The sequence below is a fragment of the Heliangelus exortis genome, chromosome 9, assembly GCF_036169615.1.
Source record: "Heliangelus exortis chromosome 9, bHelExo1.hap1, whole genome shotgun sequence".
NCBI lineage: Eukaryota > Metazoa > Chordata > Aves > Apodiformes > Trochilidae > Heliangelus > Heliangelus exortis.
In genome coordinates, this window is record NC_092430.1 from 4,076,599 (window position 1) to 4,100,821 (window position 24,223).

Consider the following 24,223-nt stretch of genomic DNA (forward strand, 5'->3'; position numbering starts at 1 on the left):
GTTAAGATACATCTCTTTACTGAGCTGTATTTTGGGATCATTTGAGTTATTTATGTAGCTGAGTCACTGGCAAGGTTTTTTTTGGTTTCTTTCTTTTTTGTTTTTCAGCAACTTTGAATCTCCACTGATGCACGAAGTCCCAGAGCACCAAAGCAGCAGCACAGACAGTTCAGCAAGTAGTTTGGGAAGCTCTGTCACAGCATGTAAGAAGGTAAAGTCTAACTTTGTTACATTCAAAGGCAGATAGGTCCCAGATTATAGCTTGGCTTTTTAGCTTTTGCCTTTCTTGGGAAATACAAAATTTAACGGATACTTAAAAAAAGAAAAGGACCCATTCAAAAACATGAACTCTGGGTCCTGTTATTGCAATTTCATCTGCCAGATCTATACTTGTTTGGTCCCCAGCTAAATTATACCTCTATGGCAGATAAAACCCCCCTGAATATTTCTATTTTTCCTCATTAGCTATGTAAAATCAAAGCAGTACATAGCATGAATACCTTCACGTTTGCCATTCAATATACATCAAGTTCCTGGGGACCCAGGTGGAAGGTATAGAGCTTTACTTAGGTCAAAAAAACTCCAGGGTTCATTCAGTTTTCCAATATTACCTACTTTATTTTTTTTTCTTTCTTTCCACTAGTAATCACAATGCTTTCCTTTTGTTTGCTTTTTTTTTTTTTTTTTTTTTTTAAACGAAATAGCAATATATTTCTATATGTAAGCAGAGAGAAAGATAAAACAAGCAAGAGAGAAAGATTTCTTTTCCTCATCCTGTACACCACACTGTGAGTGTGGGGGTGAATATTATGTGTCTACAGAAATTTTTTTAAATGTAAAATCACTGATATGAAAAAAGATCTCAGTAAATTGATGAGTAGTCTGGGACTGGGATTCTTCAGCTCACCTCAATATGGCTCAAATACAGTATCAATATTTCTTCTGATCAGAGTTTATTTTCACAAGAAGACCTGACTTGCTAAAAATGTTTCTGACTGCAGCTTCTGACTGGAATCTTCACATAGGCAGAAAATACATCGTGCAGGAGAATATCTTAAAAATCCATTTCATCTCAGAGTTACCTATTTTATGTGAAACTGAAGGACAGTGGGACAGCACTGAAAGTGCCACCACTGTTTACAAATTCTCCCAGCATCACTCTCTTTTAAAGCCTAGTCTTTACCACATGATTTATTACTGCTTTACCTATCTGAGCCCTTACATTTGAAGTTCTCATGAGTCAACTTTATGATTGTCAACACACTAAAAGAAGTGATTCACTTGTGACAAACAGCAGGATATTTTGGGCTTCTTTACAGCATAGGCACAGAAACTGTTACTATTCTATTTTTTTGTGTGTGTGCATGTATGTGTAAAAGGATAAAAAATTACCAAAAATTGGTCAGTACCATTCCTTTTACACTCTGCTATTTACAGTGATTTTTAAGTCAGATGTACAATTGTTGGTGGAATGAAACACTAGGTGTTCTTGCTGCACTACAGCAGTTTAAACACTTGACTTGTGTGTTTGAGTAAGTGCATTTGGTATGAATGACTCCTGTCAGGAACCATATGCAGCCCATTACTACACACACCAACTTGAAAAAAATTCAGGAGCTGTGCCCCTAGATCTCTCATCTTATTCTGTACGTCCCACTTTTTTTTTTTTTTTTTTTTTTTTGGATGAGTAGTAATTAACCAAAGCAATTAAGATGCTCAGCCATGAAGATGCAGATGTTTGTGGAGCAGAGCCCTTTTTATGTTGTCTTGGTTATAGATATCTATTGCTTTTTTATGGCTTAGGATCTAAATCAGGGAGCAGGAAGCTGTTACACTAAACTCGGACGCAATATTTTCCTCCGGGAAAGGGTGACTTTTCTAATCCCCACTCTGCTCGGGGCTGATTTAGTTCATTGATTCACAACACACTGAGTAATGCTGACAGCCAGAGTCTCTAGATGAGACTGGAAAATGTTTTTTTAGAACCATGAATTACTGCTGATTTCACATTTAGAGCATGATGCAAATTCATCCCGAATTATTTTCCGAGTGTGATCATCCTGCTCGGAACCAGACATGCAGCAGCATAGTGTGTGCAGCTGGCAACAGAACTGTGGTCACTGAATCAAGTTCTGCTGTCAATTGTATTGTTGCAAATCAGAAGGAACCTGGCTGAATCCAGCAAAATTGTTAACTATGTGTGTCAGTGGGATTGGCCCAGAACTTGTCTCCACTGGGTAAGAATTAAGAGAAGTCCAAGGAAGGAGTGGGCTAGTTTAGCAAGTTACACTATTTGCCTCAAAATTGCAGACTGTATCTATAAAAGAAGGATCCTGACTGATAGGTGAAGTATTTATATATATATATATATATATATATATATATTATATATATTTAGGTTTCTCATCCTTTGCTGCAGATCAGTTCAGTATACTTTGAAAATACACTTACATGCAAAAATGGCAATCAGAACGTATGAGCTACGATCATCACATTGCATTTGATTAATTAATTAGCCCTGTTTATTTAGGCCAGCTCATTCAAGCTTATACACTTTTGATCACAACAACCATACACTATTTTACTCTGAGCACTTTAGTATAGTAGTTTAAAAGTATGAATATTCCAGCAAGTTTTAATCCATAAGCAAACACCCCCTTTGTATAAGCACATGCACCTAGCTTACAGGCATAACTGCCTTACAACAGCAAGATGCTGGAACAAGTCTCATATTCACTCTTACTGCATGTCTTTGCAATAAAATACTGTTTTTTACAATTAAATATGCCCAGAAGTTCACAAGGCTTCTATATATGCATTTATTTGCACAGCAGGTGTATGTAATCAGCATTGTGGGGTGACCTAAATTATCTTTCCTTCAAGGAAGTACCCGTGGCAAGATTCTGAACAATAACATGTTATTGTTATTATAATAGTCCTAATAATTGGAATTATAATAGCCCTAATGCAGGGACTTCCATCTAATAGAGTTTAAAAACATCCAAAGGTTACTCCTCATTCCTCCCACTTCTTCCATCTCCTGAACACTACTCAGACGTGGAAAGCCATTCAAGGAGGCCTCTCCCACATCCCTTTTCCACACTCCTGTCTTGTCTGAGGAATTTCCAGAGGGTTTTCAGGTGACTTCGGGCCAACCTTTATTTCTTAGACTGCTGACCTCTACCATCTTCTGCTGTACAGACTTAAGTTTTTGTTTTTCCCACCTGTCTGCAAATCTAAATTGCTGCACAGGATTTTCTCCAACCTCCAGCAGTAAAATTGTTATGCCTGCTGCACCCTTCTTCACTCTGCTTACTGCAGTGGCTCTGCAGAACTACTGATGCACATGTCAGAGAAAAATCTGGTCCAGGGAAAATGCCACCTCACTAGTACTGTTTATCTCCTTGAAGTTACTTTAAAGTCCCATGCTGTCCAAAACTTCCAGCTTCCATAATATAATTTCTACCCTTGACTTCAAAGTCTATTTTGAAAAGCTGCATGCAAGATTTAGATGTCATATAAAGGACACTTATAAACCCTTCTTGAGTGACCCAAGCTGGCAGCTATGGACTGACCTGTCTGAAACATTTGTTCAAGTGAGTTATTTCTTCTGTTGTTCCTTTACCAGTGTTTGTTTCACGATAAAAACATCATTTGAAAGAAAGATAGAGCTCCAAAGGGTCATTTAACATACCACAGGGGGAAAAAAAAGTAAATTTTGGACTGCCCAGCTCATTTCATGGCTTTATCATCAACAATATAACATGCTATGACCACTGCTCTGAAACACTGGCTGTGCACACCAAGTCTCCACGAGGCAGAGTAGTACCAAGGATTTCTGAAGCTGATTTCTGCCTATTCTGGTTTCTCAGAATCTGCCTGAGATTTGGGAAAGAAAGATCAGAAGTGACTGAGGCTGAAGATAAGGTCATTGTGATTTTTAAGGAAATGAAACAAAACTGCTTGTTACTGCAAAAGCTATTTGTGCTAAAGAGAGCTGTTTCCTAGGTATGCAAAATTATATCTTAACAAACAATTGGAGTTTATACCCTTGAGGATGAAAAGATCTAGAAAAAGATGAAATCTGAACTCACATATAGATATAAACACGTAGATATATCAAGAACTGAACATATACAGGCACCCACACATATGTCTTAATAAAAAAGAATGGTAATGTTTTGGAAAGAGGAAAAAAAAATGCTTGATTCTAGATTTTACTGACCAGTTCATAACGCTTTGGTGTTTTAACATTTGAAAACATTTCTTAAAAGTTTCTTTTAAAAAGAGCAGTTTGTAACACTAACAGAAAATTGTTTCTTTGAGATATGAAGCATCTTATTTTCCACATCTAGTCTCACAGTTAGTTATGGCAGAAATATTTTTTCACTGAGACAGGAGGTTATAAAATTTATTGAGTGAGGAGTCATTCATCTGGTTTAGCCAGCAGCTAAAGGTTAGCTAAGAAGCATAAGAAGAAACTGGTGTTGATGTGAAGCAATCATGAACTTTTGTAATTATCAGAACAAGGTCTTTTTGCAGTGTCTTTTCCCGGAGTATTTTGTGAAACCTCAATTTGTATTCAGCAGCTCTTTGGAAATCCCACAGCAGGGCTGGAGTACCAAGAAAGGACCACAAAAAAATTGCAAAACCTAAGAAGGGTGCAGAAGCAAGCCAAACTTACAGACTGTGGTGCTCCCCATCACCTCCCCATCCATCTTCTGCTGACTTTTATTCATAAATCACTATTGAATAACACAGTTAACTGTGTTAACTGGCTTTCTGCCAGAAAGACAAAAAGGGCTGTGGGTGTTAGTCTGTGAGTGGTAATAAGCTTACTTCTAAATTGCCCCTGAGTATTAGAAAATTGTGTAAAATGGCCAGATCAGCTTTCCAGAGTCATGAATCTTCCCTGAGAAATTAAGAGGCCTCACAGATTCTTCTGGGCCTTCCTAAGGAAGGGATCTAAGCTTAGGGATGAAGTGTTCCTCAGGCAGGACGAAGGTGTCCTAATGCACAACATGCAGTAATGTAAAGTACTGTGAATAGATTTTTTTCTTGTTAGAGCAACAGAATATCAGCATTAAAAAAACCACAAAACTTGAAGAGCTAGAGTACAGCCTATTTCCATGTAATGCAAGAATTATGAGAAGTACAAATAAATTCATTTCACAAACAAATGTAACTGCTGCATGGGGAAGAAAGTCAACTATATAAAGTGGTCTATAAGTAGCACCATGGTTGCAGCTCTTCTTTTCCTGCTGTTACCTACTGGTTTTAAAAATACAAAATGTCATTTTCATAGAGGAATATTAGTCCAGAGGAAGCAAGTAAGGAATTCAGTTAAATCTGAGCACGAGACTTGCAAAACTGGGCATGCTACTTTATAGCCTACAGGCCTCTGTAGCTCAATTCTGGTTTTGCTTGAGCAAAGCTTGTGGCTAGGACTGAGACTACACAAAGAAATTAAACACAAAGTTTTGGCCTCAGGGCTGGTACTTATTGCAGCAGGTCTTAAGTACTTTAGCTTCTCAGAAAGCAGAAAAATGCATTTAGGAAGAGTTTATAGCCTAGGCAGTCCCAGAAATGAGGCTGCTGGCAGAATAAGGAGTGCTGACCTGTTGTGGAGAGAGATGCAGTAAATCCTAAAGGCTGCAGAAGTTTGGGAACTGGTATAACTAAATAATGAGTTTTCACAATATCTGTGTTTATCACTTGAAAAAAAGAACAGAACTCCTAGCAATATTTTCCAATAAAAATGCTTGGCTTGGGCATCTCCTCCGAGTATCACCAAGGACCTTCAGTTCTGAAAAAATATAGGTCAATGCTTCAGGGGCTCTATAAATCACTTGATTTAAGATGCATTAACTGGAGAGGTTTGAAAGGAAGAGGGGCCTCAGTCTTGGCCCTCCCAAATTTTGTAGTCAAGGTTTCCTTTGAGTTACAACAGTAGAATTCAGCCCAACACAACTATGTGGAACTGAGTAAATTTTCAAAATTTAACTATTTTTAACTCTCTTTAACAGATCCTCTGCAGTAACAGTTTGCTAGGATCAACAGACTACTGGCTACAGAATCAGAGGACACCATGCCAAATTGGCTTTCTGGAAGACAAGTCAGAAAGCAACTGTGCCTCAGTAAGTACTCACTGTAATCTCCTCTGGGGAAAAGTCCTTTGTGAATTATTTCAGTAGGGTGTGGAGCTGACCACAGCACATCTAAATTAAGAAAAAAAAAAAACCCCAAACCAAAAACACAATGACTGACACTGAAATTTTAATCTCTCTATAGCTTCTGTAACCTCCAGCTTTCTGTTAAAAGCAAACATACAAAGCAAAAATGCACACAGATTTCTACACAGAGCACATCAATAAATATTACTGCAGAAGATTCCCTGCATTTGGTCTTCAAATGTTGTTGCCCTCTGTATTTTATGTTCATAATTTGCAACTGATTAGAGAAAACTAAGCCAAAGACAAAATTATTCCAAACTGATCAGTGGCAGGTTGTAAAGAGCAGATGTTTAAAAGGCTGCTCAGTGTTCCTGAAGGCACAGAGATAGAATTCAAGAGAAAACACTTTCCATATTAGATGAATGGAATTTGCTAGAGTACTCAAACAGATTTGTTTTACATTTGAAATGAATTTTCTTGTATGTTATAATGCAATCTAGAACACAGCTTTTGGTTAAAAAAATAGAAAAAGAAAGAGAAGTTGCTATGTTGCTTTACACATTCTGTACATCAAACTCAATGGAAATACATTGCTATGACTGCAAGAGTTTTTTATTTGATGGTGGAGTCAAGAAAGCAGACCCATCCTCAGGATCCCATTTGATTGTTCCTCCCTCCCAAAAAGTGCTTACATGGCCATCCTCATTCGAGCCTCCTGAAATGTGTATTTGTCCTTTTGAAGTTACATGACACAAGCTAAGGACTTCATTCCCAGAAAAACAAACTTGTATATTCACGGAGGAATATCCTGGGGGGTTCAGAGGTCTAAAGGACAGAAACAACCCAGCAAATAGGATTTCCACTGTGACCATCCCTCCTAAAGCACACATCAGGAGTCCCCTGAGGTAATCCTTGCTACTAAAGGTCACAGTGAATTGAGTTTGCCAGCACTGCAGGATAATGTTGAAAGCCACATCCAACTCCAGCCACCCAGCAATCAAAGTGACAGCTTGGAGACTGCAAGTTACCTAGAAGCCAAATTTTTTTGTAATAGTAAAAATTACCAGACATAATAATAGTAAAAAACACCAGACAATAGAGTTGAAGCACATGCATGGGGTATTTTGGTTGAGGAGACAAGTGGAATTAGAGAAAGGGATCAAGCAGCTACCAGGGACACACAATGACTTAAGGAAGATAAATCTATATAATGCACTAACATATATCTCTATAATTTATTAAATCTATATATGTATAAACCAAGGTGCAGAGAGCCTAAAAATCAAATCATGCATACAATGGTACCCAGAGGACTACTGAACTTCATGTGTAGAACCAGGTCAGCACACTTTTCAGCAGTGCTGCAAATCACACCAGATGTGAAAGTATCTCACATTCGTGCAGGAAACCTGGGGATCTTAGCCTGGAAATCAACTCTGCTCACTCAGGGAGCCCAGGGAAGGGTCAGAAATAGAGACCAGATGGCCTCCCAGTCCTGTGCTTAGGCTGGGAAACCTCAACTTGCAAGTGTCCATAAAAATAGGACAACAGCTCAAAGCCAGAAGCCACGACAGATGTTTCATTTGCTGGATCACTAGAATGGTCTAAGAGAAAAATCATCAGGGAAAAGGAAACAGAAAGTAACCCATCCTGAAAGACTCAGAAAAAAGAATCTACTTCCTAGTCACACTCCAAACAATTTTTTACTTTGTGATGGTTTCACAACAAGATTTTAACAGTCTAGCAGTATTTGTACACATTTTGAAACACAAATTCTCCTCCATTTTGTCAGCCAGAAATCCCCCATCTCACACCTCGTAGCACAAGGACAAACTCTCCTAGGACACAGGGCAATTCCCAGGTAACACCCAATGCATCACCCTTCATGCCCTTCCAGAGCTGGAGCACTGAGAGCCCTTTCAACATTCCAAGGCTTTGCACAAGACAAAAGGGACAAAAGGAACAAAAGGGAACTCCCCCAGCATTACTGTCACATCAGCATCAGCCACTTGGTAAAGGTTTCATTCTAAATCATCTGCAGCACAGCCCTTAGTTCTCCCACAGCACGACACTACTTGAAACAACAAAATATCTGCCGAGGGAGGACAGGCACTTTTGTTTCACTTACATACAAGGATGCTGGCAAGCACTCAGGGACACTCACAACACAGCAGCAGCAGTAACTTCCTATTAAGCTTAACACTTAGAAATCAATTCCCTGACCACCCTGAGACAACCAGGATAAACAAAACACCTTCAAGTTCCTTCCTTTACCCCTTTTTTCTCTCAGGAAACACACATATTTGTTCAATCCTACCTTTTTGGCCTCTTCATTCTTCTTTCCAAGCTGCTGGAGGAGACCAGGGGGCTCTGCTCCTTCTCTGTTCCCTGCAGAGATCAACTGTGGTTTCTGGGGCTCTGATAGGAGGAAGGGAGGAGGGTTTTGACCTCTGCACAGGTGAAACCTGTTGGTGATTGCTGGTGAGAGGTGAAGCTGAGCCACAGCTCCTTGTACGGTGGTTAACAGCTTGCAGGTGTTCCTCATCCAATTCTAAGGTCAAGTCATGGCCCTTGGCTCAGGTTTGCATCAGTGCTTATTCTGCATAAAACCTAAATTCCAGCTGAGGGCTTTTATGGAGTCTGCAGGGAATCCCTCAAGGACAGGGACATTTCAGCTCCAGCTGATGAACCCGAACACGTCCTGGTAAGAAACTGAATCTCCACCCCATGGTGGCAGGAACTGGAAGTTTTGCATCCTGCCTGGGGGTATTGGAGCAAGTTGAAAACAGGAGGGGTGATTCTAGAGTGTAAGCCTAGATGTTAAAATTTCAGAGTTTGGTCAAAGGTATCAGGGGTCAATTCACTGTCATGCTGCCCACTGTATTCAGTTTCCATGAGACAGAGTGAGAAAAAAAAAAAAAAAAATTATTCTCCCCACCTTGGATATGTGAGTATTCCATTTGGCTGTGCACATGAGCAAGCCAGGAAGCAGGGAATACTCAAGCACTGGATTAGTTATTATTTCATTATCATACTCAGAACCTGCAAAGCATTTCATGCTGAGTCCTTTCCAATGACTGACACAAAATTAGCAAATGCTGTAGGAACTGGGGAGCAAGGAGGACCTGAACATTCTCCAGCTTCCTCATTATCAAGCACACCATAGTGCCATTAGCAGAAAATATGTTCTATCTTCTCTTTAATGGGGAAGATTTTATAAACTCACGTGCCCTATGGTGCAAGAGATGTTTTCAAGTTGTCATTAGGTTTGCAGAAGGAAAAAGAGAAATCTCAAGTGTATTATATCAATAATGGTTGCTTTTCCCCAAAATAGCTGGTAATATATCCAACTGTAGTGTTCAGCTACATGGTTGGTTATAAGGGGTTTAATCTTACTGTAACTATAAATGCAACAAGACCAGATGAACATCACTTTCATCAACATTATATTCATTATGTCCCATCACACATTAGCACAGTTTGTACAAGTAAAAATAGACTCAGGGCTGTCCTACATATGCTCACCAAGTATACTAACATGGATTTATTAAACCACTAAATATTTAACTCAGTTATACTGTTATATCTGAGTTACATAACTCAGAAATATATTTTTTTTTAAAGCAGAGCAGTCATTTGGTACATTTAAGAGCCTATTAATTTCCCAGCTGGCTAATGAAATGTAGCAATTGTGAGATGAAATTAATAAATTTAGAGGAACAGTATTTCATATTCAATTATGTTGGAAATCTCCTGAGCTCTGAAAATTGTTATTTCAGATTCTGGTAGCTCACCAGAATATAAGAAATGTTGGTGTGTCCACATTTAATTCCAAGTTTCTGGTTACCTGCATGGATGACAATACTAATCATAGGGAGAAATAACAGTGAAATGGCAGGGCTCTACTCCCTTTTTCTGCCAGCTTAGCAGAAAGATCACGAGTTCTGTGTGAAAAAACAGTGTTATATGTATAATGAATATGAGGTGAACAGAGTTTGGAAGATTATCTTCACTTTCTTTTCCTCCTTTCTGTACTTCTGTCCAGTTCTCTGGGAGGACATTTATTAAATCAAGGTGGAGCACTGGTACTGAGTCCAGGGGCCAGGTCTACTTGTCCTAGGTTATTAGGGTTTTCTAGGCAGGCTTTCCACTGAGGTTACTCAGGAAGGAGCAGCTGAGAGTGCTTAAAGTGAAGGCACAGTAGGAGACAGCCAAGGTAAATCCTAGGTAATAGCACTGAGTTCTGTTTCTGTGGTTTTTTGGAGTGGTTTTGTTGTTTTTTGTTTGTCGTTGGGTTTTTTTTACTCTTTTGGAATAGCAGCATCCTACCAGCTCTCTTTTAGATGGCCTTGGGTTGCAGTGTGCTGCCCTCGTTATTTCAAATGACTGATTTTGCTGTGCTGTCTGCTTAAAAAAGTTCAACTCCCTCAAAGAACTTCTACACCACTACTATGAGTGGGTTTTCCTCCTCAGAGATTATTGCAATAATCACTAAACATTAAATTAAACAGTTCAATTAACAATTATACTGCTTAGCAGCAGTTTACTGCTGCAGATTAAAGTACAGTTTCATGCTAATATCATAATTAGATAGCATATATTTTATAGGTAGTTTAATTATGGAAGTCTTGGTTTTTTTGTTTCCACTGCATGAGAACTTGATAATCAAGATCCACCTAACAATAAAATACATGAATTCATGAAACAGTCATTCATAAGCTGCACACAGTGATTTATAAAATGTAATTATAATATCTGTATTGTGACATTCTTATTACCCCATGGAGTTGTTTCATACATACATATATTTCATAAAATATTTATAGCTTCACATAAATATATATACCATGTATATATACCTTTTTTCACTCAATTCTTGACAATCATCTTTCTCTGGACCTACATCTGAAATTCTCTGACTTGGCCATGCTTTTAAGCAAACCTTATCTAAAAAGAAAAACCTGATAAATACTCTGTCCCTGCTTTTCCTCCAAAGATGTAGATTATTCCATTGTCAGCACTGAGCCATTGTGGATGGCTTATCTTAGTAAAAGTTAAGAAACTTGAATTTTTCCTTAATTAGATTATTTATAGTTTCTTCTAGTACTGGCCTTCCTTGAAGTGCAAAGTCTTAATCTTGCCCACAGAAAAATAATTTATGAATCTTCTTAGCATTTCCAAAGATCTGACATTTTTCTTTTCAGTGCCTGTGCAGCAAGCATCAGCATGACTTCAGGTTGTTTTGCCACATTGCTAAACATGTATCTTAACTGTCTTCTAGGAATTCTTAGTAAAAGATTTATGTATAAAAATGATACAAACCAAAACAATTAAAAAACCCATGGTGTTACAGTCCTGCAAGATATTTGGCATTAATTTCCCTCAAGTTGCATAAACCATAGGAGTGAATTTTCCAGAAAATCTGTGGACTTTCACACTCTATAGCAGCAACAAGATAGAAAAACCATTAGAAATTATATTTGCACTGAAAGAAGCTTTTTTTTAAAAACTCAAAATGGACCTAAGCTTCAATAATCTCCCTACAAAATGCTACATCATGTCCTCTTCATGTGACCATCTTGTCCCAGCACAGCAGCTGGGAATCAGGCCTTCCCACTCCACACAACAAGTGTTGGAGTCTTTTGGTAGAAATTCTGTGAATGTCAAAAAAATGTCAAAAATGCCTCTTGTCAAGTTTCCTAGAGAAGCAAGAATGCAAAATTTACACCATTAAATGGAAATAATAGAAATGAAAGATTGAACATCTCCACTTTTCAATTAAGAAAACCAAAAATATTTCTCATTTCTTGCTTTAGCAAAAGATACCACTTCGAAATGAATCAGGCACTAAAGCTCATTTTCAATATCATTTTATGTCTACTTATATGTGAAAAAAAAACCAACTGAATTTGCAGCCAGCTGGACAGGAGAAGGGTTGCAATAAAGTTTTAAAGATTTGAACTATTTCAAGACTATTCTTGAAAAAATTTCTGCCTGCAAATACTCCTACTCTGTAACAACATAAATGCTCACACCAGTGCAGGGAGAAAATAAACTATGAAATTAAGAAATTGGTTTTTTCTGGCCAATATTTTCTTGAATTGTCTCATTGTATTGCAAGCCAAACGCCAGCGATGGAACAAAAACTTGCAGGAAACAGCTCCCACAGATTGATTCAAAGATAAGCAGAAAGGTGAAATATTATGAGGAAAAAAAGAGAGAGTGTAACTTTCAGTTGAATTGAAGTAGATTATGAATGCTTTTCATTCATTTCTTCACCTAGGGCTTTTTAAAGATTTGACACTGCACATCTTTAGATGTTTATGTACAAATATCAATATTTGATACCAGAGCTGCTCTCAGGTAACTTGCTAACAACAGTGCAGACACTGGAGCAGAGTGCTGGAATCTAAGCACCTGTATCTCTTAATCAGATCCCCTATGTCCAGTGTGTTCTCCAGAGCCCCCAAAGAGTGAAAGAATGCCCTTCCTGAAGGATGGAGTTGAGAAAGGAGGATGTTTCTCCTCAAGACTGTTAGTACTCAAGAAGGCTTTTCTAGAGCCTTAAGTCTGGAAGTGCAATCTTGAGTCCCAGAGGAGGGGTTTTTGGGATTATTGGGTGTTTGGAAATCAATACCATTTGTGTGTTCCTGAATAGTAACCACACACAGCTGAAAAAACTAATTAGTTTTTTCGTGTTTGACTGAAGATTTACATACATTTACTTAGCTAGTAAACATAGCTAAGCCTTATTTGTCTGCATAAGACAGAAAGAATTACAGATGACTATGCTTGCCCTCCCTCAGAAGGTTGCATGCACACCCTCAGCAGAGTATCACACAGACAGGGGATTACAAGAGTGTTTATTTTACCTTTCACTCCCCAATTACTCAACCACCTTCAGGAACAGCATTGTCTCTTTCAGAAATCCAAACCCATCCATTGCTTTCCAGATATAAGCCATAATTACTAGAGGTATTTTTAGCTTTAAGTCCCATCTTCCTATTCAGCCTGATGATACCTTAATTATATCCTGACAAGGAGCAGGAATCAACAGCTGCAGGCTAAATCGTGGCATTGAGCTTTAGTCCCTTCTCAGGAATGGGTGGGTGTTCATGGTGCTGTGGGAAGGAGTTGGACCTTCCAGAGAGCCTCTGTCTCACACAGAGAAACAGGAATTCACCAATTCTTCACCAATTACTGACTTACAGAGCCCACTGCAGGCAGACTGAGCACTAGTTCAAAAGACAACTGGAAGGACTACTTCTGTAATCTGTAAAATGTGTTTTTTCTCTTTGCATCTGTACATACTTTGCTCTGAAAAAATTATTTTCATATATGAGCTGAAGTTAAGGCAGAAATTAAATATGCCCTTAACAGTTTTGTTTCCACGTTTCCAGGAACCACACGTGTTTTATACAGCAGCTCAAAGCTGCCTCGTGAATAGTTATAACTATTAAAGATCCAAAAAAAGAACTGTTGAGAACCAATGGCAGGAAAAATAAGTAACCAAACTTTGGTCCATGTGAGAAAGGAAATAGTAAACTAAAAGCAAATAACTGCAACATAACAGTAATGACTGGTAATTTTCAGTTTCCATATTTCTTAGGAAAAATCTTGCATCTCTACAAAAAGGAGGTGTCAACCACATTCTTCTTCAGCAGGCATTTATCTCTATTCTTGGGGAAGAGAAACACTTGGAAACTACCAGATTATGTTCTTCCATCCCACGACAGCACAAAAATTCAACAGCCAGGGAGAAAACCAATTTTGCCTGTTTTTCAAGGCTACTCAGAAGTGTAGCTATACGAGGCTAAATAATAGTAATGACAAGGAAAAAAAAAAGTGAGAGAACACTCTATAGAATATTACCTGACACTCAGCAAATTTCAGCTAGCAGTTTGTGAACTCTTTGTGATCTCTCTTTCCTAGAAATCATAGGAAAGAGTCTTTTCCTTTACACCTTTACAATGCAGGTGTCACAGCCTCACTGCTCTGCATGAAGACATTTTAAGAAGCAGGGTATACAACCAGAAGGAAGCTCAATGAAGATTACACATTAAACATCATGAAAATGTATGCACGAGAGCACCATATATGCACACTCCCACTCTGGATTATCCTTGTTTCCTCTTCATTAGGGAGTGACTGCACAGCTTTATTTTTAAATAGCTGAGCAATTTGTGAGTGGGCCTGAGTGAGTGGAAAGTCTGGCTGCCCCCAGGCAGCTTGTCTCATTGCTCTGCTCCAGTTCAGTTTGCTGCTGGCTGCAGCAGCACAGCTTCTACTGAGTCAAATGAGTTGTTTCTTACACAGATCATAGAATCATGGAATTGGCTGGGTTGGAAGGGACCTCAGAGATCATCAAGTCCAACCCTTGATCCACTCCCCCCATGGTTCCCAGCCCATGGCACTGAGTGCCACATCCAGGCTCTTTTGAAATATCTCCAGGGATGGAGAATCCACCCCTTCCCTGGGCAGCCCATTCCAATCTCTGATCACCCTCTCCAGAAAGAAATTCTTTCTAATGTCCAACCTAAACCTCCCCTGGCACAACTTGAGACCTCTTGTGCCCTCTTGTCTTGCTGAGAGTTGCCTGGGAAAAGAGCCCAACCCCCCCTGGCTCCAACCTCCTTTCAGGGAGTTGTAGAGAGTGATGAGGTCTCCTCTGAGCACCTGCCAAATTATAGTGTAAGCAAGAACTTGAAGAACATTCTTGTATTGAAAGTTCTTTTGTGTGTAGCTTTGTGCTCTTATCGTTCAGCACATGAGATCTTACCTTCCACTTTAAGTTAAACCTAATTGCAGTTGAGTGTTCTGCCACACAGGTTTTCTTCTACAGAACTCGGGACCTTCTTTTGACAAAGTGTATGTTGACTTGCACTTTGAACTGAAAGATTGACTGCATCTGTCTGCACAGCATCCATTTCATTATCATGGTGTTAGCATGTAGATGCATTATTTTTTCCCCTAGCTACACTATGGAAAAGGTACCAGAGGCAAGCAAAAGCAGGGATGGGAATTTCTGTTTTATAGAGCTACTTACATTCTCAAATTAGGATTTATACTTCTTCTAAGCATGAATTAGAAAACAAGCAGGAACCATACTTCACAGTGTTACTGAAAGTACCTAAAACTCCACTCCTGAAAGTGGCTCAGGCTGAAATTTGTAACTACTTTTCCAAAAAGATCAATCCAATCCTCAGCTGGATGCTTGGATTTCTCATCTCTTTGCCCTTCTGCAAAGAAACTGAGAGCTACAAATCCCCTGTCTAATCATCACCGTGGAATCTTCCATACCCTGCTCTCTAACATATTCCCAATTTAGGGATGATGCCACAGATTGCATGCCAGGGAGTCTCACAGTCCTCTTTGCACCACTGCTCTGGACCTATAGGTTGAAGAAGGCCTTGAAGAGAGCAAATTTTGTCCTGATAAAAGGTTAAAGAACTATAAAATTTCCCAGCTTACATCTTAAACAGTGGATCTGGGAAGAGAAGCCCCTCCAGAACCATACCTTTCCCTCATTGTTTTTCTTTTGTGCTTTTTTTCCCTGAAAGGTGCTTAAAGAACTCTGTGAGAATAAATTAATTATGTTTACTATTTCATACTAGATTCAGGAAATCAACAGAACCAGCTTCAACAGGGGCAACACCATCAAAAATATCTTTAACTAGACAAAACATTGTCTTAAAGCAGTTGTTGAGCATAGAAATATTGTGACAAGTAGCTGAATTAGACTTAAATTAGTTTGATTAAATATTTTTTTAAGAATTCAGGAAAATACCTCGGATTACAGCCTCCATAAAGAAACATCAGTATAGTTTCTGTTTGCTTGCTTACCTACAGAAATAGTTTCAGGCTCAACTGAGAGCAATGAAAGCAAATTCAAGTGGAGGTGAGAGCGAATAAAGAAGAACTGGGGGGAAAAGAAAATTTCAAAGTTCAGTTAAGGCTTTCTTTCTAATTATGCAGTGACATTTAGGGTTTTGAGAGTGCATATTTGTCAAATTAACTGTCTCAGAGAATCTTTTTAATGTGGCTGAATGACACATTCCTTGAGTATGGTAGGCACGGTGATTCATGATTTTAGTTTCAAAAAATTTGTGGGATACGAGATGGTGGGATCTGATATTTTTATGGATGCTAACACAAAGGAGCCCTCTAAAAATAGCCAGAGAGAAAGAGTGCAACACCAAAGCAAACCCCTACTTATCAACAAGAGACAAACCCACAGGCCCACTCCTTCCAAGGACATATTTGGCAACAAAACCTCCCCTCATGGCATTGAGAGGCTAAAATAGAAAGACAGAAGAGTCCAGTGTCTTGAAAGAGCCATGTCAAAAAACCTCCCACAGCAGCAGCCTTGCATCAGCAGAAGCTGAGCACCAGGCTTCTGCTTTTTTCAGAGCCAAACTCAAGCCCTGATGGTCTGTGGGAGGCAGGCAAGAACAAAGGCTGGAGGGTGGGTATCTCTGATATGGAGACAGACTGTATTGCCACCAGTGCTGACAGTGGAAGAAGGAAGAACTGGTGCTGCTTCCCCACCAGTGTTGCCTCTTGTGACTCCTCTGCAAGTCGGCAGGATCTGGCATCTGATGTGCTTGACACGTCATGCAAAGCTTCCATTCTCTGTGCTAGAGATTACATCTTCCTTTCAATCAAGACATAGCTTATAAATACACGTGGTAGAGTCTCCATGTGGCAATCAGCAGTCACTGTTAAGCTTCTTGGGTGATATTTATCTAACCTGACAATAGGCCAGAGGACTCCGAGGTAAAAACTCCCACAGGTTCCATGAATCCAGATGGAACTGGGAGATGTTAAGTGTGTCTCCTGAGTGGGAGCTCAAGCCTTGTTCTTACAACAGAGAAACAAGAGAAAGCCAGACCTTCAGAGAAACCAGACCTGCAGAGAAATTCTCCTGAAGGCAAAGTGGCAGCCAGAGCTTACACCTCAAGATGCTGAAAACATAACCTTGAAATGTTAATACACAGCCAAGCAGCCTTTTCTAATTCCAGCACTCACAGAAGCCATTCAGAAAAATGGGTTGTTTCCCACTTCACAAGCACAAGAAAGTGTCATATTTCTTCTTTTGCAAGCAAGCTTGCTGCTTCAGACTTCTACTTATTTATAAGCTAACAGCTAGTGCAGTTTCCCTGGATTTTGCAGGGCACACAAGAGCAGACAGATGCCAGGCAAGTCTCCTTCAGCAGGAACAGAGGTCAGGCCCTGAAGGTTCACTTGAAATGCCTGAAGCCACAGGCAACCATATGCTACCTTTTTTAGAGAATTTCAGTCAGAAATGATGAAAGGAGAGACTGGTGAGCCACAGCAGGAACAAAACCCCCAGTGAAAGTCTGAGCTGGTGAGATTGGGCAATTAGACTTTTGTTTGAAACATACTGTTAAGAAGGGACAAACAAAGCAGAGGGCATCAGCTGTTCTGGGCTGAGCGTCAGCTCTGACATTTCTGTTTTTCTGCTTTCCTGTTACTGTTTTCCTTAGTAGTTCGTGCCTTATCTTCATCGCCCTTTGTGTCACTGAACCGATCTCAGGATGTATTTAGAGACTAAATATTTCTGAATTTAGAAGCTACATCAAGTGTTGTAAACTCAGAGTTCAGAACAGGGTATGTTATCTTGTGAAATGCAGTGGAAACAAAGCCTAGCAAAAAAAGTTAAGACTAATGTAGGCACAGAAGTTTTTACAGAAATGTACTTTAACTTTATAGTCCTTTATAGACAAGGAGTCATTGCAGCAAGAACTACTTTTGACCTCAGTGTGTAAATTCAAATGGTGATGGGTAAATATAAACATTTTGATGGCAAAGAGAGAAAAGGAAAGGGTAGAAATACTAGTAAGGATATTGCTTTTTTTGGCCTTGATGAATCCAGAGTAATTGCTGTGAAGGAAGTTTTACACCCAGCATGTGCATATTCACTGGGATAATCACTGGGTGATAAACACTGGATTATCCAGTGATAATCACTGGATAACAAGATTCCCATCAAACACAAAGTAGCTGCCCAAGACCTCAAATTTCTGCAGCTGCAATGAAAGGAGCCTCCTACCCTTTAAAGTCTCAGTCATAACGAAAACCTGAGAGCAGCTTTCCAGCAGATGGATCAGAAAAATGTTCTAGAAATCCTACTGAGAGGTGCAGACATACTGGCCTAGAGATGTCAGCTGTAAAAATTTTCTTTGAGTAAATAATTACAGTGAAAAGATCAAAGCCACAAATTAGCCCCAAAAATTAGCACAAGCAGCTTTCCTGCAAGTCCTACCAAACCTAGATGCTAAAAAAATTCCTGGCATCTCAGAGGTTATGAGATAATTTAATTTATTTAGTATGGAAAGGGTTATCTCATGTGACATATTAGAACATTTATTTAGAAATCATGATTTTACAGCTACTTTTTTCTATTGCTAAAAAAATTAATGGTACTTGAAATTGCTGTAATTACAAGATTCAAGAATCTCCAAGTTAAAAGAACAGAGAGCTCCTTATAGACAGGCTATATATATATATATAGATAGATAGATAGATATCACAAGAAGTCCAGGAGTCTTTATTTATCCTTCACATTAGCCTAAATAATTCAAGTGAAAATAAATGCAAGGCTCTTCTTGGTAGCTTTGCAGGCCAGTATTTTGATAACCACCAAAGCAAATCATCTTGTCATACAGAGAGAAAAAACAGGTGGCTGCGTGCTAGAATCTGCTTGAAAAGGCATTTTATGTCATCCTAATATACGTCAAAAATATGTGAATGTTGCAGGTCATTTTCAAAGAGACAGAGCTCAGGAAATTTTTTTTTTTTTATATTTCCTGTGGGTTACAGTGTGCTTTGTCTCAGATGCTTGGAGTAAAATGATATTTATTCTTAGGGTTTTCACTGACTTCAGCTGTACATTCTATGAAATAGACACTGACCATTCCAGGGAGTGATGCCTTGGAGTAGCTACTTATTGTGCTGTTGATCTGATTTTTTTAAAGGCAGGATGCACTGACTTTGGTCTAATAAAGGTTTAGAGCACCTGGATATTTTTAGTTTTGCAGGGATGAAATTAGAGTAAGGATAGGGCTCAGAATTCCAGACCTTCCAGCCCATCACAAAATGCTTTGAGCAGAAATTAACGAGGTCAGACACTCCATTAAAAACACTCCTTAAAACCAACTATCACAGCAATCAACTGCTGTAAAATTTCACAGCCCTCTTCATGAACTGTATCTTCACAATTCTATATTTTCAAAAGGGTTAAAGTGTTCAGCAACATAATAAAGAAACAATAAGCATCCTGAGAAGAACCATTACCTGCCCAAAATATAGAGGAGAATAACTAGAACATCACTGCATTATTCTAAGAGGCATATTCCTCACTTTGGGTACAAAGAGCAAGGAAAGATAGAAACAAGAGCAGACTTTTATATTTTTTTTACACTCAGCCTTCAACCATCTCTGCTGACTTAATATTCTGACAAAGAAGACTGGAAAACAAACAGATTTTCTTCTTATTAAAAAAAAAAAGTTTAATAAAAAAATCCCCAAGCTAGGACTTGTTTTAATCTCACCAAAAACTACAAGATATTGCATGAAAGAAAAAGCCTTTCCTTATTGTCAACTATTGATACAGACAACAGAAAAGCCATTACCACTTCCTAAAACAAACAGAAAAAAAGTAGTTTGGCAATCTCTTACCTGGGGATAATAGAAATGAACTGAAATAGACTTGATTTATTGTAAGAGACACTTAGGAAAAATACTTTGTTGTTTTTTTTTTTTAATTACTGTTTTTAGTACTATACCTTTCAGTATTTCTTTCCTACCTGTGTGCACTTTTATTTATGGAATATTGTAATGCCAGCTTTGGTTAAGACAACTGGAATGAAAGCTATAAGGAAAATAGAGACAAGAATGTCTTTTCTTGTCATTCAGCTCTTAGCCAGAACTAATACTCTGATAAAAATGAAATTGCTTTATTCTTCTCAAGTGAGAGAATTGTGTTACACTTCTAGCAATTCCCCAAGGCAGTCTGTCCCTGTGTACCATAGATTGTGTATAGGACATTATATATCCTTAAGTGCTTTATAAACAACTTGTCTTAAAATGTAGTTCTTTTAAGAAGTAATCATTTTAATTTGAAGACAGTGGATGCTGAAGTGTTTGCAGAGTTTCTGACTCAACAGCAGATTTCATGACTTGAAATTGTTGATTTAGAGAACTCACTCCATACCCCTCTTACCAGTCACAGAAATTATCATGCAATAAGGGAAAAAAAGGGGAAAAAATACAGGAAAAAAGGGTGGGAAATGCTCTATTTTTTTTTTTATATGATCCTGGAAGTTAAAGACTTCTTCAAGATGAAAGTTCAGCAAGTCAGTGATAACAATCTGCATGGCACTGTCCTGGTAGAAATGCATGGAGAGTTTTAGGAAGAGGAGGCTTTAATGTAGAAGAATCTGCACAGTAAAAGGGGTTGCTATATACAATATTATTTTGTATTAAATGGTTTCTGGGTATGTAGCATGCTGCTTCTGACACTACTGAGACTCTGGATTTGAGTGCAGCAGCTCACCACAAGAAAAGTATTGTTGTCACTTAGAACCACTCCTGAACCAAAAGTAGGTATCAACAGGGAAGTTGTGGGTGAAAAGCCTGAATTTCAGTACTGATTTTTTTCCTTTTTTGTGTTAAATAACACCATTTAATTTTTGCAGGTTTTTCCTTCCAAAATAAGTAATTCCTAAGCCAGAAAAAAGGCAATATCTCTATGTTTCTGCATGGCTCTTTTTAGCTTACGTTATTTAGCTTTCATTAAGTTCTCAAAATTAAAATAAACCAGCAACCCCCTCCCCACTTCAAACAACAGATATTCCTACTTATCTTCTTATTTCTTCTGCTGGGGCACCAGTGAGTTATACACCACACACACCTCAGGAAACAGATGACAACTTTTTGGCTGCTGACAAAGAAGACACTTTTAGGATGTGGTGTCACCTGTGGGAATGCAGAGAACACTGCCAAGACCCCAGCACATAGGTAGCAGGTGACAAAAAAAAGGTTTTTCACAGTCAACTGGATGGATGGACTGTGCCCAGAGACCTGGTTGTTCCTGGGTACCTTCTTCCCAAAGCTTTCCCACTGAATCCAGTACAAAAGTGACTTTAGAAACTGGAGCCAGACCTTCCAGGGCTCCTTCCCTGGTTGCCAAATTAACAGAGGCATCAGCCAAGGCACCTCTGGGCTCAGAAATCATGGATCACTGTGGGCACTGGGCAAGGACACGTGTTAATCAGAAGGATAATCTTCTAATGCTTTGTAATAACCACCTGATGTGTAAAATGCCTACCTGTAAAATTCTAGAGGAAAGGAAGACAAATTTTTGTCTGTATAATGAACTGCAGTGTGGTTAGGACAGGGGATATTTTTAGGATTTCATAGCTTAGAAATTTTGGTAACTATTTATTCAAGTTGGCCATAAAATGCAGATGACCATAGCACATCCTAATTGGTGACATTGTCAGGTAGAGAAACATTTTTCCCAAAATCATAAAAATGTTGGGAAGTGTGTTTTTAAGCACATATACAGGTGCCATTAATCTATTTAAAAGGGCAAAAACCTTACTTTTTCCATGTGCTTTTTTTTGGGGTTTTTTTGGTACAATGGGAGGTCTGGCTGGGTCTTTCCATCTGCTGTGCTGGCTGTTACTGCAGATGGTCATAATCTGTACACGTGCACATATAAACTGAAATCAGTGCTGTCCTGGGGTAAAAAAAGGCACACAACAGGAGTTCAGATGCCCAGCACAAGAATATTGGTGAAGGGGGATGCGTTTTATTTTTCTAGTGGGAATTGACATAGAATTAGAGAAAGAAACATAAACTGCTTGCTGGAGGGAACTTCTGGATCTGCACTTTATTTGGAATCAGGTGTTGGTTTTAACTCAGACCTGAATCTGTGCCAGGTTTTGGCTTAAATCAAGACAAGACCAAATTCTTCCAATCTTGTAAAAAGAGATTCACAGAACAAGGAATCATTCCAGCTCCTGATTCTATTCCTGAATCTAACTCAGAAACGAAGCTGGAAGAGAGATTTTCTTTGCTAACATTTCAAACTTTTTTGTATCAGGAAAAAGCTTCACAGGCTCAACCACAAGGATGCAAAGGGAACACACATTGAATTTAAAAGGGTTGCTGCCATTCTAATGTGACTTTGTTGCTTTTTCTCTCTTATTACAGGTTTGTTTTGTGAATTTAGATGCAAACAGCGATGATTGCAGCGATGAGCAAGTGAAACAGGTAACAGCTCAGGTCAGAATAACAATCCCAGCAGGTCTAGGCAGGTACACCAGGACTCTCCAACACAAACCCAGCTCAAAATTCTTTGGTCAAATCAAAGCAAGCTCTAGATTTTTAATCCTTACAGAGAGCAAAGCATCAGGAAGATGAAATTTTCTCAATGCCAGGCCATATTTAATATGCTTTTCTTACTGCTATGCCAGAAATAGCTTAGGGATTGTAGCAGCCTGTGAGTCTAGAGCAGTTATCATGGAAATGGACTTCTTGCTCAGCCTTGGTTTTACCAGAAAACTGAATGTGGATATGTCATGCATCCATTTTTTTTATTTTGATGTAATACTACATTATAATGATTTTTGATGTCTCTTTCCTGCTGCCAAAAAGACTTGAAGAATCTTATACTCATTTAGGTCTTGTCCAGCACCCAGTCTTATGCAGTCAGACTCTAGATAGCTGGTTTACATGGTCTTAAAACATAAACAGATAAAACAGAGCTAAAGGTGTAATTAACCTGTCTAACTGAGAGTTTGGAAGGTGGATGGAAAATACTTTTTAAAAAAAAGAAAAATAAAGGAAAAAAGCTCCACTTTTTAACAAACACTGAGACAAGCTACATCATCATGTGGTATTTAAAATATAGACCAGCAAAAAAACCCCAAACTCAGACCTGAGGAAGTCACATTTGAAAGATACAGCCTAGTGTCAGTTAACCTCTTCCTTTTTTTACATCATCCTGGCCTGATACCTATGATCAACAAAGCAAAGTGACACTAATATGTAGTAAGTGAACAAATGTAGGCTCTCCTGACAATACCCAGGGAGTTCCTCAGTAAAATATGGTGGTTAGTTATGGTTAATGAGCTAAAAAAGAGCTTTAGCTAACAGGAGGACAGTGAATGCTGGGATCTTGTTGTGTCCTGCAAGTCCTTTGTTAGCAGAAGCTGCTTTTCTGTCCTGTTTTCTGCATCCTGGATCTGTGCAAATTTCAACCTCAAAACCAGATCTGGCTTCTTGCTTTGCTGTTGACTCAGCAGGTCAGCTGTGTGGAACAGCCTGAGAGGTTTGACTTGACTCAGTCCACAGAAGTACTTGTTACTTTCTAATCAGCAATGGTTTTATTGTTCCTTTCAATGTTTTTTAAGGAACAAAAGCTTTAGCAACTCGTAAGGAAATACCACAGGCTTCTCCCTCAATCTTTAAGTTAGATATCTGGAAACATCTGACCACACTTCACCAAGATGGGTGCTGGTGCAGAGTCCAAGCATCCCTCAGCCATGCCTGGGATGTGATACTTTTCCTTTTCAGTGTAGGTAATAAAAAAAATTCCCTTCTGGCACAGGTACTGTGTATTCTTTAAGAGGAAACTCACTCATCTCAGTTTCTGTGGATAATCTACATTTTGTGTAAATTAGCTTTGAGCAGGGTGATTTTTACACAGCACACTAATGTGGCACAAGCATTTCATAGAAGAATTTTCAAGATGTTAGCATAGCTGCTTTTTGCATGAAGTATCTAACTGTTTAAGGAATGGGTGTTGGTCAGAATTTGCAGTACCCTTTGAACCTTGGAATGGGCTTTTTATGCTGAAAAAAAGATACACACAAAATGTCATCATTTCCTACCTAAGCAATCTGATAAAATGTGGTAGTTTAGGCTGTAGAAAAATATAGATACATGGATAAATGTGTGTTTAACAGAAAGGTTATAATTTGAAAAAAGAAAATGATGATAACTTTTCTGTACTATTC

At 38.7% G+C, this 24,223-nt stretch overlaps 1 protein-coding gene across 3 annotated transcripts in view; it reads left to right on the forward strand.

The window, feature by feature from the left end:
• Nucleotides 1-24,223, forward strand: part of SPHKAP (SPHK1 interactor, AKAP domain containing) — a 61,690-nt gene that overhangs the window by 17,622 nt on the left and 19,845 nt on the right. For all 3 annotated transcript variants that reach the window (XM_071751721.1, XM_071751720.1, XM_071751722.1), the window contains exons 2-4: nt 109-211; nt 6,027-6,137; nt 22,416-22,475. In XM_071751721.1, the coding sequence (XP_071607822.1) occupies nt 128-211; nt 6,027-6,137; nt 22,416-22,475 (255 nt within the window). In that variant the 5' untranslated portion in view covers nt 109-127. The remainder of the gene's footprint in view (nt 1-108; nt 212-6,026; nt 6,138-22,415; nt 22,476-24,223) is intronic.